This window comes from Haematobia irritans, chromosome 2, assembly GCF_050003625.1.
Source record: "Haematobia irritans isolate KBUSLIRL chromosome 2, ASM5000362v1, whole genome shotgun sequence".
Lineage (NCBI taxonomy): Eukaryota > Metazoa > Arthropoda > Insecta > Diptera > Muscidae > Haematobia > Haematobia irritans.
The window spans coordinates 98,843,570-98,863,054 of NC_134398.1; the positions used below are offsets into that span (position 1 = coordinate 98,843,570).

Here is a 19,485-nt window from a genome sequence, read left to right on the forward strand (position 1 = left end):
TTTGGACTCTGTCCGGCCAGCCACTTTTCCCCCTTGGGTTAATACTTACAACATACAAAACTTATTTCAGTAATAAAACAATTTTTTTTCTACTCAGAATAAAACTCAATAACATTGCTAAAAATGGACCTATAAAGACATGTATTACATCAATCGAAAGGCCATGATATGTATTACATCAAAACTAGGCTTTCAAGCTATGTATAAAAAATTATTGGGTATAATCGAAGAGTTTTTGGGATAGAACGAAAATAACAAAAAATTAGGGTAAAAATGTTCTTTATTTATATCTCCCAAACTAAATTAAATATTAGAAAAATATTTTTGTTTATAAAAAGAGCATTGAATAAGCTTTCATATGATACCAAATTTGTTTTTATTGACTCTTTGGAGGGCTATATCTCAAGACCCGGGTACTTCCCCCGGGTATGGGTCACTTTGTTGGAATCAGCTCACCGAATGACACAACATATATTAATTTTAAGCAATTCGGTGAGGGGCCCATAAACTGCAGTTGAGCCCTACAAATGACATTATAAAGTTAGCTTAAATTTTTATACATTTATGATATTATCGAACTAAATTACATACCCAAAATTTAATTCAATATTATGCAAGTACAATAGTACTTATATATATATGTATATATATACTTACAGAGACTGCAATGTTGGTGTTTGCGATAGATCAGCAGCTTCAGATATAGCGGTGTTCGAAGTGCAGGTCAACAGTTCAAAACAATTTTGAGGGGTAGTAAATTTGTTTGGAATGTTAGTCTTTTTCAGACTGAGATCCCCTGGTAAGTGACAAACTAAATTATCACAATTTGTAGAGGTGGTTTCTTGTATTTTTGTGTAGCTTTTAGTTGTGGAGCATTCAAGTTTTTTCATGACAATTGTTTATTTAAATGCAGATTCAATCGGCCAACCTTTGAAAGAAGCCAGTTAGCAAATCATTTTTTACTACGTTATTCGTTACGTTTTTTGCAATGCCATCAATTTTGTTTGCACAAGAAACAATGTTTACGTATTTAAGTCGGAGACCCACTACGATTTATTTTCCAATTACATGAATCTTACACGAAGAAACGTTTTCGCAAATTTGACTACATTTTATACCTGGTAGATGAAAACTTGACAGCTGATAACAGCGGAGTCTTACATCCTCCGATAAATTGAACAACTAATCGATTACAATTTATATTGAACTAATGCCCCTTATGCACTTTACAGACTATCAGTTATTCCGGACGGAATGTCGGTGTTTGTAAAGAATCTTGCAGTGTGTCGTATCGATACGACTTGTCGGCGATGACTAAATAATCGGTAAATGTGTTATCGATCCCATAAACATGCAGCAGTATCGATTATGCCTTCGGACTTAACTTATAATGTGCACAGTATATGGGATATGTTCGACACGAGCCCTGTCGTCCGGAATAACTGATAATCTGTAAAGCGCATTATGCGCTTTACAGATTATAAGATATTCCGGACGACAATGTCCGCGACCAACTTTTCGATTAAAATCGTACGCATTGACCACATTGCAATTTTTGTTTAACAGACCAATGAAAAAATCGATAGCAGAAATCGATATGATATCGATCTTTTTTATAAACAATAACATTGAGGAGAAAATATTCAAATTTTTGGGTAAATACTATAGATATCCATAAAATATTGTTTTAATAGACTCTACACATTACAATCAAAATCTACAATTTCGAGATTTGAAATCTACTTTTTATAAGGCAAATGACAGTTGAAATCTAGTAAAAGAGGATTTTGGAAGTGTAATGTGAATGAGGTATAATTTTGTTATGATAGCCTCTGAGTTAATCTTTTTATTTGTTTCAGCCAAACTAAAACATGTTTTGGTGTAGTGTATGAGTGTAAATCGGGCGAAAGCTATATATGGGAGCTATACAAAAATCTGAACGGATTTCAACCGAATTTGGTATGCATAGTAAGAATACTATTTCTACTCCATGTGCAAATGTTCATGTAAATCGGAGTTAGTGTAATCCATCCATTTTGAGATCCAAAACAGAGGTTGCGCTGCTCGGTCAGTATTCTCATTTCCTTGCAAAAGTCTTGCCTTGGTATTTATGAGATTGGTTAACTCTTGATGTAGACTTTCAATATACTTTGTGTTTACAAACTTGGGCTGAAGATGTGATGGCATCATGCAAGTTATTCTTATGCGCTTTACAGACTATCAGTTATTCCGGACGGAATGTCGGTGTTTGGAAAGAATCTTACAATGTGTCGAATCGATACGACTTGTCGGCGATGACTAAATAATCGGCAAATGTGTTATCGATCCCATAAACATGCAGCAGTATCGATTATGCCTTCGGACTTAACTTATTATGTGCACAATATATGGGATATGTTCGACACGAGCCCTGTCGTCCGGAATAACTGATAGTCTGTAAAGCGCATTAAGGCCGGTATGCACCTCTAGCGAAAAATTTCATTCCCATAATGCGCTTTACAGTTATTCCGGACGACAGAGCTCGTGTCGAACATATCCCATATATTGTTCACACTATAAGTTAAGTCCGAAGACATAATCGATACTGTTGCATGTTTATGGGATCGATAACACATTTACCGATTATTTAGTCATCGCCGACAAGTCGTATCGATCCGACACACTGTAAGATTCTTTACAAACACCGACATTCCGTCCGGAATAACAGATAGTCTGTAAAGGCCGGTATGCACCTCTAGCGAAATTTTCGGTAGCAACAATTTATTTAAGTCTACAACAAAAAAACAGGGCTGTGTACACAAATTTTAAACCAGCTAATCGCTTTTAAAAATTGTTAATATATGTTCCAAATATTCCTCAAATAAATTGTTTATTATTTACAGACCTTTTAAAACTTTTACGCACACAATGATTGTAATAAATTAAATGTTTGCTGCCATAATATGCTTTTGACAACCCTGTTATTTTCATTAGAGGTGCGTACCAGCTTACGAAATTGAACGCTACCGAAAATTTCGTTAGCATAAATAGCAATGCATTTCTTATGGGAATGAAATTTTTCGCTAGAGGTGCATACCGGCCTTTACGAAATTGAACGCTACCGTAAATTTCGTTAACATAAATAGTAATATATTTCATTCCCATAAGAAATGCATTGCTATTTATGCTAACGAAATTTTCGGTAGCGTTCAATTTCGTAAGCTGGTACGCACTTCTAATGAAATTTTCGGTAGCGTAATTATAAAGAAGGCAGTGCGATTGATGTTGCAGTACTATGGGAGCTACGAATGGAATCACAAGAATAAATTGCTATGTTCCAAAAATAAAATGCAAAAATTAATTATGCATATACAGTAGAATTCATTTATAGCGACCTCGGTTATAACGACCATCCGTTTATAAAGACGGATTTTCAAAGCGTATTTGGTTCTTAATAGTTTGTACATGCGCAAGCATTCGCTTAGAACGACTCCGGTTTTAGCGACCATCCGCTTTTAACGACCAATTTGCACGTCTGCTTTGGAATGGACATTCGGTTATAACGACGATATAAGTTCTGTGTACTAATTTTTATTTTTTTTCATTCCATTTTTTGTCGTCAGCTAATACTAAATAAACCCTGCCAGCATTTCAAAGTTCCATTTCATCCTCATCGCTACCACAGACTCGTAAATGTCACCACAACCATCGCGAACTGTGATGGGGGAAGCATATCAAAAAGTACAAAATGTACATGAAAGTATTTTGCCATCACTACTGTTAGAAGAGCCATTTTATTTTTTGTGAAACGCCAAGCGCAACCAGCTTGTTATATTTTATTTAAATAAAAACGAAAATAAAGTTCTGAAAACATAGATATTACGCTTAAAATTGTGAAAGGTATATGGTGAACAATTTTCGACTTTCCAAATAGAATAAATTGATCGTTTTTCAAATATTTTTCCAGGCACGCTGTCTCCATCGAAAATAAACAATCTGGCTGATAGACGCTGCAATATGTAACTTGCTACTTAAAACTCAACATCATTGTTTTATTAATGCAAAAGATTATGTTAAATGTGATGAGATAAACCGAAAAATGTTATATTTATAAGAAATTATAAATGTTTAATCAAATCAATAAACATCTACACAATCGTGTTTTACTTGACCACAATGATTCTTCTACAATTATCTTAAAATGCACTTTTTCTGATAGTTTGCAGGGGTTCTTATTGGCGTCCTTCGAAATCGATCTAAATAGGTACCTAATAATTGCACTGATGAGAAACTTTTTCGTAGTAACTTGGCGTGGTACAACTTCTCAATAGTGACGGTGCTTTTCCGACGAGTTTTTGATGTCGTATATGATTGTTTTCGACGTAGTGGGGATTCTCAGAAGCGCCCCCAAATTCAAAAAATGTTGGCAGGGAAAGAAACATATACTGCGGGGAATCACAGAATTTGTTTTCGACTATCCCAAATAGAGGTGCAAATGACAAAGAAGAAATATTGATACCAGTTTGGGATGATTTCGAGTTCAAACCAGGACTGGGATGAGTTCGTAAATGTCGATGACAACGTCGTGACATCAGAAGAGTCTTCATTGAGAGAAATAGTGGAGAACACAAAAGAAAGTGATGAAACTCACAGCGATAATGAACCAGATGACGAAAATGAGCCAATCAAAATTCCAACTGCGGAGCACACATTAAAACAGTATTTACGATTTGGGTGTTCTGATATATCAGAGAGTTTATATAGTTCCGTTGAAATTATTGAACGTAAAATATTAAAAGAAATTCTTGTAAATAGAAAACAAACCACAATTCTAAACTATTTGCATTCTCAATAAATATGAATATACATGATAAAAAAAATAAAAATATTGTGTACACTTATTTGGATACAACGACGTTCGGTTATAACGACGTATAATTTCGGTCCCTTGGCGGTCGCTATAACACAATTTTTCTACTGTATCTTGCATTTTATCGATTCAAAACACTGGTTGAATTTTATAACGTGACTGAAATAGTTATAAAATTATCCATTATCTTGCGAAATATGTGACTTTTGCTTAAGAACTACCCTTGAACGTGAGTTATAGGCTTATGGTGATTGAACAAAAAGTTTCACTTTGACTATAGCTATTGTATGGTGTACGTGTTTTAACTGGTCACCCCATGATGTTGTTCCCCCGAGGTGACAACATTGGCAAATGAAATGACGTTATTATCCTTTGTGGGAACCGTGGTGGTGACCACTGGATTTGAAATTGCTAGTGAGGCGGCAACAGCATGGCATAAGTACACTCTTGTCCGTTGGTATTGCAATGCAATTGTGTACACGGATGAAAAAGACTGTTTTCATATGTTTGGCTATAAACATTATATGTTTGGAACACAAATTTTTAAACACAATATTTTTGAGTGCAAGCATATAATGTTCATAAACTAGCATAACATGTTTGGGACATATATGTTAATATGTTAGAAAATATTATGTTTGGGACATAAAATGTTTGTAAATATAATATGCTTGGATGCAAACATATATTAATTTAGAAATAGCCATCCCAATAAACATCCCAATAAACACAAACGTTTGGAAAATGCTAAATTTCAACAATTTTTCAAACATTTTTTCAAAGGATTAGGGTAATATTCAAGTTGAGAAATTGTTGAGAAAATCGCGTTCTCAACAAAAAACAGACATTACCCTCAACAGTGAAATTCAACACATTAGCAATAATATTTCAAGTGTTATCCTCAAATTGAAATGCATCGCTACTCAATAATTTGTCCAACAATTTTCGATGCGAGTGAAATTCAAAATTAACATCGTTGCAAATACTTTTCAACCTAAATTTGTATGAATGATATCCCCACTTCAAATTGAAAGTCAAAGCCAAAATTCTATGAATTTTGTATAATTTATTCATGTTTATCAAAATAAAATATATAATAGTACACTACACTACATAATACACTACAATACCAATTGATAAATAATTATCTTATTAAACATAACAACAAATAAGAAAAAAAAACAAACAACAAAACTTTAAATATCTTAAACATTATTAGTAAACACTTTTGCATTGATAATTCGTTTTCCTTCCTTCGGGTGTCATAAAACAGCATTAAAATGTATTAACATGCGGGTAATTTAAAATTAGGAACGTACTGGACCGCGTGTTAGAATTGATTTCCAGCAGAATGAATTCAAAAAATATCCATTTTAAACTGATAATAACATATGAATTAAACTGACAATGTGATGCACATTTTCATCCAGAAATTGTTGATTGCAACAATTTGTTGTTTTTAACAATTTTAATTGGTTGTACTTGTAATGTTTCTGGAAACTTAATCATGTCGATAAGCCACTCATTTTTCATTGGTCAACTTCTTAATGTTTGCAAGAATGTAGCATCCAAAGATTTTAGTTTTCTGCAAAGAGATTTAAATTTAGTGACTTCTCTAAAGTGTTGATTTAATTTTTCATATTGACGTACCAATTATTATAAACTATTTGAAGCAGTTCCAGTTAATTGTCCACCATTTTTTCATCGGTCAGCTTTTTAATGTTTTCAAGAACATAGAATCCATAATTTTAGTTTTCTGCAAAAAAATATACATACCCTGCCAAAATTTTTTGAATTTGGGGGCGCTTCTGAGAATCCCCAGTACGTCGAAAACAATCATATACGATATCAAAAACTCGTCGGAAAAGCGCCGTCACTATTGAGAAGTTGTACCACGCCAAGTTACTACAAAAAGGTTTCGCATGAGTGCAATTATTAGGTGCCTTTATAGATCAATTTAGAACGACGCCAATAAGAGACCCTCCAAACAATCAGAAAAAGCACATTTTAAGATAGTGGTAAAAGAATCATTGTGGTCGAGTAAAACACGTTTGTTTAGATATTTATTAATTTGATTAATCATTTACAAATTCTTAAAAATATAACATTTATACCACTATCACATCACATTTAACATAATTTTTTGCATTAATGATGATGTAGAGTTACAAGTAGCGAGTTATGCGCTTTACAGACTATCAGTTATTCCGGACGGAATGTCGGTGTTTGTAAAGAATCTTACAGTGTGTCGGATCGATACGACTTGTCGGCGATGACTAAATAATCGGTAAATGTGTTATCGATCCCATAAACATGCAGCAGTATCGATTATGCCGTCGGACTTAACTTATAATGTGCACAATATATGGGATATGTTCGACACGAGCACTGTCGTCCGGAATAACTGATAGTCTGTAAAGCGCATTACATGTTGCAGCGTCTATCAGCCAGTGTTTTTATTCGATGGAGGCAGCGTGTCTGTAAAATATTGGAAAAACAATCACTTTATTCCATTTGGAAAATCAAAAATTGTTCACCAATATACCTTTCACAATTTTAAGCGTAAAATCTATGTTTTCAGAACTTTATTTTCGTTTTTATTTAAATAAAGTATAACAAGCTGGTTGCGCTTGGCGTTTCACAAAAAATAAAATGGCTTTTGTAAAAGTAGTGATGGCAAAATACTTTCATGTACATTTTGTACTTTTTGATATGCTTCCCCCATCACAGTTCGCGATGGTTGTGGTGACATTTACGAGTCTGTGGTAGCGATGAGGATGAAATGGAACTTTGAAATGCTGGCAGGGTATAGTGACTTCCTTAAAGTTTTATTTCAGTTTTTATTTTCACTTACCTATTTTTATAAACTATTTGGTTATTTGTCTAAAATTTCCATTTTTTTTATTTCTTGCAATTGACCACGAACTTCGTTGCACAAATAAGTATTGAAAACCACATGGTTTTTTCGTTGCATTTTAGGGTAGTGTTTTGTCAAAGTTTTCTCATTATCTTCAACACCTTTTCAAAGATTTCGTCAACATTTTGGCAAATTGGAAGCAATTCGCAAACAATTTGAAGATGTATTGAAGGTGAGCTATTTCAGGTCAAGTTGAATTTATGTTGAAAATTATATTTACCCTCAAACTGAAAAGTTGTTGCATTTGAAAAACGCTCATCCTGTGTTTATTGGGTACCTTAAAATAATTATATAAATAGAAAAAAAAATGGCAACCCTGAGAACAAGCAGACGTATATCTTAATAGCAGAGAACAATTTTTTATTTAAAAATATTTGGTAATATTGTTGACCCAGGCAATTCTACTGCAAATTCTGCAAAGAATATGCCTGGCCGTATACCACGCGACATGGAGTGTGATGTAGTAGAGGTAGAAATACCCTCATCAAACCAAATTCAACAAGTTGCCACAGCCGGCAACAATAACAATGAGCAGCAAATCATAACCCAATCTAATGACCGCAAAAGGCAGCGGCTTGAAAAAACAACACCATCTGATATTGTAATTCCCGACCTGTCGGAGAAATTAAAAAATTATAAACCTACTGACGAGAACAGGTTTGGTATCTTAGGAGTATTGGCAGATGTCAATATTGAATGTCCAGCACCAAGCACCAGCTCGCAAGCGTCAATTAAAAATAACACCAACAACAAAAATACACAGAAACCAAAATGGTGTCCTCCAATCTTCATCTACAATGTGAATATAAAAACATTAGTTGACACTCTCCGCAATACAATTCCAGCGTTTTCATTCAAAATTAAAAACATCAACAGAAACAAAAGCAAAATTTACTTTGCAGACACAAATGTTCATACATCGATGATGGCAATTCTAAGAGAGAAAAATATTCATTCTTATTCTTTCACACCGAAAGATTTGAAACAAACTTCTCTAGTACTAAGAGGACTTACATCTGACACTGAGATTGAAGAAATAAAATCTGAAATAAATAACATTGTTCCTGATACTGTGGCAAGCATAGTCAAATTTACAACCCCAAATTCCATTAAAAACAACATTGATACCGGCCTTTTCCTTGTATCTTAATTTCCAGGGAAAACATTGAGTGACATTTCCAAAATAAACAGTTTACAGAGCCAAATTATTCAATGGGAAAAGCCAAAAAGAAAAGGAACAGACGTACAATGTCGCAGATGTCAAAGATGGGGTCACACTTCAAAAAATTGTAACTCGGCTTACAGATGTGTAAAATGCGACCAAACTCATAACCCAGGTGAGTGTCAGAGAAGACGAGAGGACAACAATGAACCCTTCTGCAATAACTGCAAAGAGCCTGGACACCCCGCAAACTGGCGAGGTTGTCCAACATACAAAAAATATGCAGCGGCTAGAAAACAAAGGCTGGTCAAAGCGGCTGAAGAACGTACCTTAGCAAGAAACAATGTCCACAAAGCGATTGGCATGTCTAACGTTATCCCAGAGCAAAGTTTTGCCAGTCTTTTTCATTCACATCCGGTTCAACAAAATTCAACAACATCAAAACCTTCCATCATTGAACAATTTATGAAGTTGAGTTCAATTTTTCTGGAGTCTGAAGAGCTGTCAATTGAACAGGAGGTAAATATCTTCCTGTCTGAATACCCGAAGATGCAAAAATCTGAAGCCAAAGCCGAATTTATTCGTATTCTGAACAAAATTAAGAATAAATATGGACCATAGATCCATAAATTTCTTAACGTTCAATATAAGATCACTGGTTGATCGCAGTCGTCAAATCGACCTTAAAAATACTCTATTTCACAATAAAATAGATATTGGGTTCATTCAGGAATGTCACCTGAAAAGTAAAAAAAGAGTGAAATTGGATGGTTACAACTTTATATATGACTACTCACCATTGGGTGTCGCTGTTGTTTTAAAAAACACTTTTTTTTATGACAAAGTCTTATTAGACAATGTTGGCATCAAAACTTCTCTCATAAAAGTTGAATCGTCTTTTAATAATTCCACAAAAAGATACTTGTTTGGGTCTGTTTATATACCTTGTAATCACCCTGCTCAGCAACTTGAAAATGATTTGGAAAATTTACTTCGACTTTGTCAGGATTACGATGCTTTTGTACTCGGTGGAGACCTCAATTCAAAAAACCCCGCTTGGGGGGATACCATCGAAAACTCAAATGGCAAAATACTTTTCAATTGGCTGGAGAATAATACTTTAGATATTACCAGATTATGTGATTCATCGCCCTCTTATCCGAACGGCTCCTCATATCTTGACCATTTCTTAGTCAGCTCTCAGCTGATCAGTGGAAACATGACGAATCTTCAAATATCAACATTATCATCCTTTTCAGATCATTTCCCACTTAAACTTAATTTAAAACTGCAACATACTGACTTTCTCCTCAGAACTCCACGTAAAATTACATCATATAAAAATACAAACTTGAATAATTTTCGCCGTGATATGGACTCTGCCTCAAGTAGATTGTTGCCTCAACACAACAATAATCTAGAAAATACCGAAATCGACAATTTAATAAATGAATTCAATGAGGCATTTAAGGTAGTACATAACTCACACTCACAACAAATAGAAATCAATGACAATAAATTCCCGTTGTCAGAAAGGACAAAGAAACTATTCAAAATTAAACACAATTGGCAGAAGCAATTGAAAAACATCTTCCATCGTACTGGGAACAGAGTGAGTAGCGAATATATCATTATCTCAAAGCAAATCCAGCTGTTAAAAATAATAATAAAAGACTCTGTTAATATTGAGCAAGCGGAAAAATTTAATAAGAAATTACAAAATATCAAACCTGGTCCGTCCGCCTTTAAGGAAATATACCAAATAACGGGTAAAACAAAATCTCCATTTTGTAGCCAAATTATTATCAACAATGATATTTCAAAGAATCCCAACGAAATAGCGTATCATTTTCAACAATACTACAACACAGTCTTTCAGAGAACAATACCCATACAACCAGTCTCAGATTTAAATACAAAAGTACCCGCTTATATTGGCGCCACAACCTCACATATATACTCATTTGATGACGAATTCAGTGCATCACAAAATCCAGATAACCTCCATTTCACTAATATTGAGCGGATTGGAAACATTATCCAGAATATAAATAATAAAAAGTCAAGTGGGATAGATGAAATCTCAAACTTTATTATAAAAAAATTCCCCAGCTCATCAATAAAATTACTTACATGTATATTCAACCATTGTATCAATAATGGATATTTTCCTTCTGTTTGGAAAATTGCAAAAATCTTGCCGATTAAGAAAAAAGCTGATAGTGTTGAACCGGCAGACTTCCGTCCAATATCCCTCCTGTCTAACATTGGAAAATTGTATGAACATGTCCTAAAGGAGAAAATAGAAAACGGTTACATAATTGATCCTATTCCAAATTTCCAATTTGGTTTCAAAAAGGGCCATTCCACTCAACACGCACTTTTGAAATTCCACAATGACATAATTTCAAATCTCAACAAAAAATGTACTATTGCTATAGCACTAGACATCCAAAAAGCATTTGATTCCGTTTGCCATATCGGAATATTGTATAAACTTGTTGAATTGGAAACAGACCCATTCATTGTAAAAATACTTACCAGTTACTTTACGAACAGAAAATTCTCCGTAAACATTCAAGGGATATCCTCCAACCTAGGAGAAGTCAATAGCGGGGTTCCTCAGGGCAGTGTTCATGCCCCATTACTATTCAACATTTTCCTGAGCGATTTTCCACACACTCATGCGGACTCACAGGCAATTCTCTATGCGGATGATTGTCTAATCTACGCCCATAGCACTTCTCCAGCAGATGCACTACGCTAAGCCACATATCACCTGCAACTTATCAGTGACTTCTATGTACAGTGGGGAATAAAAATCAATGCTTCAAAATCTGAAGCGATATGCATACGAAACGCTTCTGGCAAATGCCCGAGGTTTGTAGTCCCGGAGAGCAAAACACTCAAACTGACATTAAATGGTATTGAAATTCCCTTTGAGTCAGAAATAAAATATCTTGGGATCACATTTGACAACTTGTTGAAATTCAACACACATGCACGATCAACGCTGAAAAAGACGAAACGGGTACTTGGATCTTTCTCCTACATATTGGGAAATAAATACTTGCCTCAAAAAACAAAACTTCTACTTTATAAAGTAGCTATAAGGCCAGTATTGATATATGGATTTCCAATCTGGTTCACTATCTCCCCGACAGTGGCTAATGAATTGGAGATCCTTGAACGAAAAATATTAAGAAAATGCGTCAACAAGCATTACCAAAGCCGTGATAAAAAATTTTCAAATACTTACATTTACGAATTATCTGGAATTCAACCACTTTGCAAGTACGCCCTCAACATTCAACGAAAATTCATTGAGCGGCTTGCCACACATGAAAATGACTTGCTGAGCACAATATATAGCACTGACGAAAACTCAAATTGGTCTGACTCAAAATATCTCTCATCTGTTGCCATCATCAACGAAATTCTTGACAATGAACCAGCTAATCATAACTTGCCACAGTTCTACCAGAAGACGACTCCTGGAACACATAGAGGATAAATAATATATATAAATTAGTTTTCATTAACCTAGTCATAAAAAAAAATAATGATATGATCACTTATACACTTCACTAGACGAATTTAAAAGTAAACAAATCCTCTCAATACTATGTACCTGAATACATTCTCGATTCAACTGTGATATTAATGTAGAAATACTTACCTTTATTCCCTAATTGTTACTGTATTAGCATTCGTCGCTAAAGGCCGGTACTATGTTCATTCTTGCGAAAAATTTTTATGGAAACCATTATTTCGCACATAGAAAGCGGCGTTTTTTTAGGTAGCTTGGAGCGCTATTTTACAGGGAGCGATATTGGATTATGTTGGTGGTTGTTGCTTGTTTTTACAAAATAACATTTTATTTTTCCTTGGGCAATTGATTTGCTATTCCTTTGATCCTTTGCATAGTTTCGGAACAAAAATATGGTCCGTGTTTGATTTATAAATCCGCACAAATAGTTTTTAATAAATAAATTATTTCTTAATTCACATTGCAAATGGTGCCGTGCTATAAACGTCAGTTTTTCAACACGAAAAAACAAAGTATCACAAATGGAAAAAATTTCGCAAATTTTTCGCATTTTTTGGTTTTGTATGGAGTTTCAACGCGAAAACCGAACAGAGTACCGGCCTTAACATATAAAGTGTTATCTCGTTTTAAGTGTTTTTTAGTTATAGTTTATTAGTTATCTATTTATTATTAACACAGACACTAACGCTCTGTAAGATATCGTAAAGGCCAATGAGCAAGCCTTATCTCCATTCATCTAATGTGCAATGTACGCACAATCGATAATTTATTATGAAAGCAAGTTGCTATCTTACTAAATAACCGTGTATTAGAACAAGACAGATATAGTTCTAAGTTTACCATAACTTATCGATAAGTCAACAACAACAAATGTAATCGAAATGAAAAAGTCTCAAATAAAACATACTTACTTACTTACTAATTATATAAATACCCATCACAATAGCTCCATTCGAGAACCCGATAATTTTTGATAATTATTACAAATTTTACTGGAAGTCGTTCGTTTACACCAAAACGTCAGCAAAAGAGAGCCAGAAAGAGACTACATTTGACAGTTATGAGATAGAGAAATTGCAAGGTTTTGCTAGAGATTTTTTTTCCAGTAAAATCTTGCAAACCATAACATACATTACCAGCTGGTTATTGATAACAAACAAATTACCAATACAATGTACATGTTCAGCAACTACGATTGGAAGTTAAATATACAGGATTCATTTTTTGTTTTCAATGTTTTAACAGCTGAAATTTTCAATGTGCAAATAGTTACTGGATACCGTTCGTGTACTTTTCAGCAATTTTAAGCAAAGAGTGTAAAATACACTCTTACTACTCGTGCTAGTTTTTACTTGATATTTTTTACTGGAAAAGTACGCGAACAGACCTAATATTAGCAGCTACCAACAGTCTTCAGTATATGTATTTGTAGATAAGTAAAGAAAGTTCAAAGTCGGACGGAGCTCATTGTATTATACCCTTCAACACATGGTGGACCAAAACTATTGAAGCCATCTCAAATCCTTTAAATTTTTTATTTATAATTTTTTAGACAATTTCGCAAAAATGCATTCATGATTCATCAGTCGATATATATGTATTAGAGGTATAGGAACATTTGAGTCATTTTTACAAATTTTTTACTTATATTTGATACAGAAATAAAATTTTCTGTAGCAAATATAAGTATAGAAATAAAATGTTGACCAATATATTGTGGAAGTGAGAAAGATGTGGGGGAATATACAATTGGGCAGAAACAAAATTTTGAGCATTCAGGTCGAAAACCTATGTTGTTAGCACCTATATTACCTGTTTATTTTCATAATTCATTATGATTGTAAATATATAAATAAATAAATAAAATTTTGAGCACAATATTGTTTGGGAGAATTTTTTTAAGCATATAATATTTTTGGGTGCAAAATGCTTCCAAACATATTATATGTTCACATAATAACATATTGTTTTTTGGAAGACAACATTATTGAATTTGGATGCAAAAATACAAAATGTTTGGAACTTAGACTACCCAAACACATATTGTTTAGACCAATATGCTTTCAAACATATTATATATTGGAAGAGATCAAACATATAAATGTTTGGGCAATACCCAAAAATGTATATGCTTGAAGCAAAATATGTTTGGGAGTATATGTTACAGAAGCGATTTTTGTGAGCGTATAGATATTGTGGACACCAACGAAATAAGTTTGTTGATGAATGAGTCCACTGCTGCGCATGATGTAAAAGTTAGCATAACACCGGAATTATATGTTTGTTAGATGGGCGTTACAAATTGACCGTATCCATATGGAAAAGCTGAAGAAGACACCTCCGTGAAGTTAGCGACGTCGCTAATTTTCGATAACAAAAAAATTTGTCTGTTCACAAGGTGACACAGAGACGGCAAAAACTGAAAAGGTACCTTTTTTATCAACTGTTCGGGGCTAGAATTTCAATGGAGAACGAGATTCCTGGACAAAAATATAGGAAAACTGTCCAATTACTAATTCTTAGGAAGTTCTAAACATGTAGACTGATTCTTTAGCTACAATTTAAGGTATGATTCATTGTCCAAATCACTTAGTTTGCTTCAGAAATCAATGATTTCTACGTGCAACTCGAAGTTTTGGACACTAAATCCAGCCTGGAGGTCACATACTAAAAACCTAGAAAATTTGGACAAAGGAACACGATAGCTGACATCAATACGAACATTTTGAGGTATCACACATGTTCCAAATCAGCTCGGTTCCCAGTCAAATTCCAGATTTCAGTGTTGAAACTGGTGGTCAGGACACTAACCAACGCCTGGTGTCCACATATTAAAAACCTAGAAAATTTGGACAAAGGAACATGAAGGCTGACATCAATACGAACATTTTGAGCTATCACACATGTTCAGAATCAGCTCGGTTCCTTGTCAAATTCCAGATTTAAATTCCATCAACTGGAGGGCAGGACAAAAAACCTCAGCGACGGCTGACTTGCTGTACATTTTTTGAAAAGAAAACCTCTCCAAATGTTAGAAAATCATATTGGGCATAATTTTCATAAAAAAAAATTTCAAAAAACTTGTTCCGGGGTTCACCCATTGAAGGTTTCCATCGGAATTAGGTGACCAGGACACTAAATCCAGCCTAGTGTCCACATTTTAAAAACCTAGAAAATTTGGACAAAGGAACATGATAGCTGACATCAATACGAACATTTTGAGCTATCACACATGTTCACGGCTGACTTGCTGTACATTTTTTGAAAGGAAAACCTCTCCAAATGTTAGGAAATCATGTTGGACATAATTGTCATTAAAAATTTTTCAAAAAACTTGTTCCGTGGTTCAACCTTTGAAGGTTTCCATCGGGATTAGGTGACCAGGACACAAAATCCAGCCTGGAGGACACATATTAAAAACCTAGAAAAATTGGACAAAGGAACGTGAAAGCTGACATTAATACGAACATTTTGAGATATCACACATGTTCAGAATCAGCTCGGTTCCTTGTCAAATTCCAGATTTACATTCCATCAACTGGAGGGCAGGACAAAAAACCCCAGCGACGGCTGACTTGCTGTACATTTTTTGAAAAAAAAGCCTCTCCAAATGTTAGAAAATCATGTTGGGCATAATAAAAACTTTTTGAAAAAACTTGTTGCGGGGTTCATTTATCTACATTTATACACAAAAAAGTGAACCTACCATGAAAGAAAATTTAGGTTTTCAGAGAATTTTTAATGAAATATTTTTCTAATTGCATTGTATAAGAAAATTTCAAAATTTGGGGAGAAACTTGGAGTTAAATGAAACACTTTTTAAAATATAGAAAATTTCTTCAATATTTCAATACTGAAATCGTGTTGTTATGTTGTAGGAAACATCGAATTAGAATATATATTACAAAAACCAATGCATCTTTTTTGCGAATAGCAAAACATTTTTCCACGTACCTTCCTTATTTTGTTAAATTGTTTGCAGTGCAAAATACTCTTCATACTCTTTTCGTGGTATATTAATAAAGCTATTCACGTACAAACAAATGTCAGTTTAAAAATCCAAATTATAACGGATACTTCAAAGTAGAAAATGATTTCATAATTCCAAAAAATTTAAACCAGTGATGCTAAATCCTCAAAATAAGTCTTAGCCTATATTCGAAACGTTTTTATCTTAAATTTAAATATTCAATCTTGCAGTTAATTTAAGGACGATTCCTTTAAATCAAAAATGTATTTCTTTACTTTAAGGAAAATTTGCCTTAGTTCAAAGACATACGACTTTAACGGAGGGACGGAAATTTACAAAATTTGTGTCCTAAATTTAATGAAACAAATTCTGAAGTAAATTAAGAATACTTTAGTACAAAATTGGAATCGTTTGCTATCATTATCTGATACAGATGGCAAACAACGACATATTTAACCGATTTTTGCTCTAACATCAAGATAAATCCGATTTTGTAATATCAGTTTATAGTTTTCCGAAATAGCTGCTATAACACGTAGTAAAGCCTGATGAAAACAGCAGTCGGGGTCTGTTTTTATATTTTGCTCCGCTCTAATATCCTAAAGCTCTTAAATGCGATCAGCAATAGTTTTGTTTGCTGTTATGCGTTACTTTTATAAATATACAGATTTTTTGGTAAAAAAAGATAGCCAGGGGGCTGTTTTCAGCGTACTGCTTTACCTTTTTCATCATTTAGCAAACTTTTCTGCTGTATATACTAACAAATTTCTTTGGATATATGAAATATGTACTTCGATTATAAGGAAAAATTTTGGTATGGCTACTAACAATTTGTTAGTGAGTTATACTTAGATTGCATTTTAATCCAGATTTCGTAACATTTGTAGCTTCTTGTCTAATTGGTATTAGAGAGCACCGATTTAAGTAACAACGACTAAGCACTACTGCCAAGCATATACAGTATGTCAAGAAAGTCTTTTGACATTGCCAACTATTTCAACTTCTAGAAATAATTGAAATATTAAATATTTTATTAAATTTTTAATTCTGTGTACGTATGTATACTTTGCAAAATACATAATAAAATATTTTTTTAAAATTTCATTATATTTAATTTTGGAACAAAACATAATTTTTATCCCATTGTCAAAACACTTTCTTGACAAACTGTATATTCGACAGTACTCATCATATCGGGTGAATAAAGTATTTACATTAGCCATGATTTGACCGAGACATCCATCCTCTTAACGTTAAAGCAATAACTTGTTTCGGCAGTTATTGCTTCAAAATCGTTAAAAGTTAAAAATTCTTGTATATTACATTCTTCATTGGACTCTGATCTTAGAAAATTAAGCCATCGATTTGGTACACCATCAACGCAGAATCTTAACGAAGCTACATAAAGGGAAAGAATTATTTACGAGGGCGGTTCGGAAACTTCTTTGCCTATCAACGAAAGAGGATAGTTAATTTTTCAAAAATATTTTTATTTTTCAATATAATCTCCTGAAACTTCATTACACTTAGTCCAACGCTTTTCTAGCAATTCTGTGCCTTGATTAGAATAGTTTTCCTCACGGTCTTCTAAATAGTGGTTTACAACTGTAATGCATCTTCATTTGTGGTAAAACGCTTGTCAGCAAGGAATTTTTTTAGATGCGGGAACAAGTAAAAGTCACTGGGAGCTAAATCAGGAGAATAAGGTGGGTGGTCAAGCAACTCGTACTTTAATTCGTTGATTTTAGCCATAGTTAAAACACTTGGTGCATTGTCTTGATGAAAAATTATTTTTTTGTGTTGTAAGCCAGGACATTTTTCTCGAATTTGTACATTTAATTGATCCAAAATGTTGCAATAGTACTCTGAATTTATTGTTTTACCCTTTTGCAGATAGTCAATCTGCAAAAGGGTTGCCATATCCTTACCAGCCTATTGAATTGTTTTTGGCTTCTTTGGGGCACTTCTTCCAGCTTCAGTCCATTGTTTGGATTGTTCTTTTGTTTCTGGAGTATAGTGGTGGATCCATGTCTCAACAGTTATGAAACGACGTTAAAAAATCCATTTTATTTCGCTTAAAACGATCCAAACAAGCTTGAGAAATGTTCATACTTACATATGCGTTTTTGATCGACTGTTAACAAATGCAGCACCCATCTTGCAGAAAGCTTTTTCATCTGTAGTTCTTCATGCAAAATTAAATGGAATCGATCATTTGAGATGCCCATGATATTAGCAATTTCACGCACTTTTATTCGTTGATCATTTAATACCTATCATGCATTTCGGCTACAATTTCTGTTGTTGTTGCTGTTTTTGGACGTCCACTGTTGCATATGAAGGAGCACTTTCACCTAACACATTCGCCATATCATTATGAATTTCTTGTCCCGATAAACCTTTTTTATGTAAATATTTAATAACAGCAGGCATTTCTAATTTTTCCATTGTGAAAAAATTATGGATGCGTCTTTTTTGAACACCTGTTTCTATATGAAGGAGTTGCAAGATCGAAACAAAATTTAACATCCCAATAAACACAAACGTTTGAAAAATGCTAAATTACAACAATTTTTCAAAGGATTTCTAATGTGTTGAATTTCACTGTTGAAACTATTATATTTTTCAAAGGATTAGGGTAATATTCAAGTTGAAAAATTGTTGAGAAAACAATTACCTCAACAGTGAAATTCAACACATTAGAAATAACATCTCAAGTGTTATCCTCAAATTGAAATGCATCGCTACTCAATAATTTGTCAAACAATTTTCGATGCGAGTCAAATTCAAAATTAACATCGTTGCAAATACTTTTCAACCTCTATTTGTATGAATGATATTCCCACTTCAAATTGACATTTTCCAATAGGTTTGAAGATTTAAAATGAAATTTAGTTTGAAAAGTTGTTGCTAATATTCTGAGAAATTGTTTCTAACGTGTTGAATTCTACTGTTGAGGATAATGTCTGTTTTTTGTTGAGATCGCGATTTTCTCAACAATTTCTCAAATTGAATTATAATATAAATTTTTGAAAAA

General features: G+C 33.6%; 1 protein-coding gene and 2 long non-coding RNA genes across 6 annotated transcripts in view; 1 reads left to right on the top strand and 2 right to left on the bottom strand.

Moving 5' to 3' along the window:
- Nucleotides 1–1,133, bottom strand: part of GramD1B (GRAM domain containing 1B) — a 340,270-nt gene extending 339,137 nt beyond the window's left edge. For 3 of the 4 annotated variants that reach the window (XM_075295677.1, XM_075295678.1, XM_075295675.1), the window contains exon 1: nucleotides 658–1,133. In XM_075295677.1, coding sequence (XP_075151792.1) covers nucleotides 658–890 — 233 coding nt within the window. In that variant the 5' untranslated portion in view covers nucleotides 891–1,133. The remainder of the gene's footprint in view (nucleotides 1–657) is intronic. The other variant, XM_075295676.1, reaches the window with a different exon arrangement.
- A 2,490-nt stretch (nucleotides 1,134–3,623) lies between these two features.
- On the top strand, nucleotides 3,624–4,156 carry LOC142223450 (uncharacterized). Its single transcript, XR_012718739.1, has 2 exons — nucleotides 3,624–3,879; nucleotides 3,947–4,156. It is a non-coding gene; the product is annotated as an uncharacterized LOC142223450 (long non-coding RNA).
- A 13,761-nt stretch (nucleotides 4,157–17,917) lies between these two features.
- Nucleotides 17,918–18,971, bottom strand: LOC142225859 (uncharacterized). Its single transcript, XR_012719462.1, has 2 exons — nucleotides 18,698–18,971; nucleotides 17,918–18,633 (listed from the first exon to the last, which is right to left on the bottom strand). It is a non-coding gene; the product is annotated as an uncharacterized LOC142225859 (long non-coding RNA).
- Nucleotides 18,972–19,485: the final 514 nt, after the last annotated feature.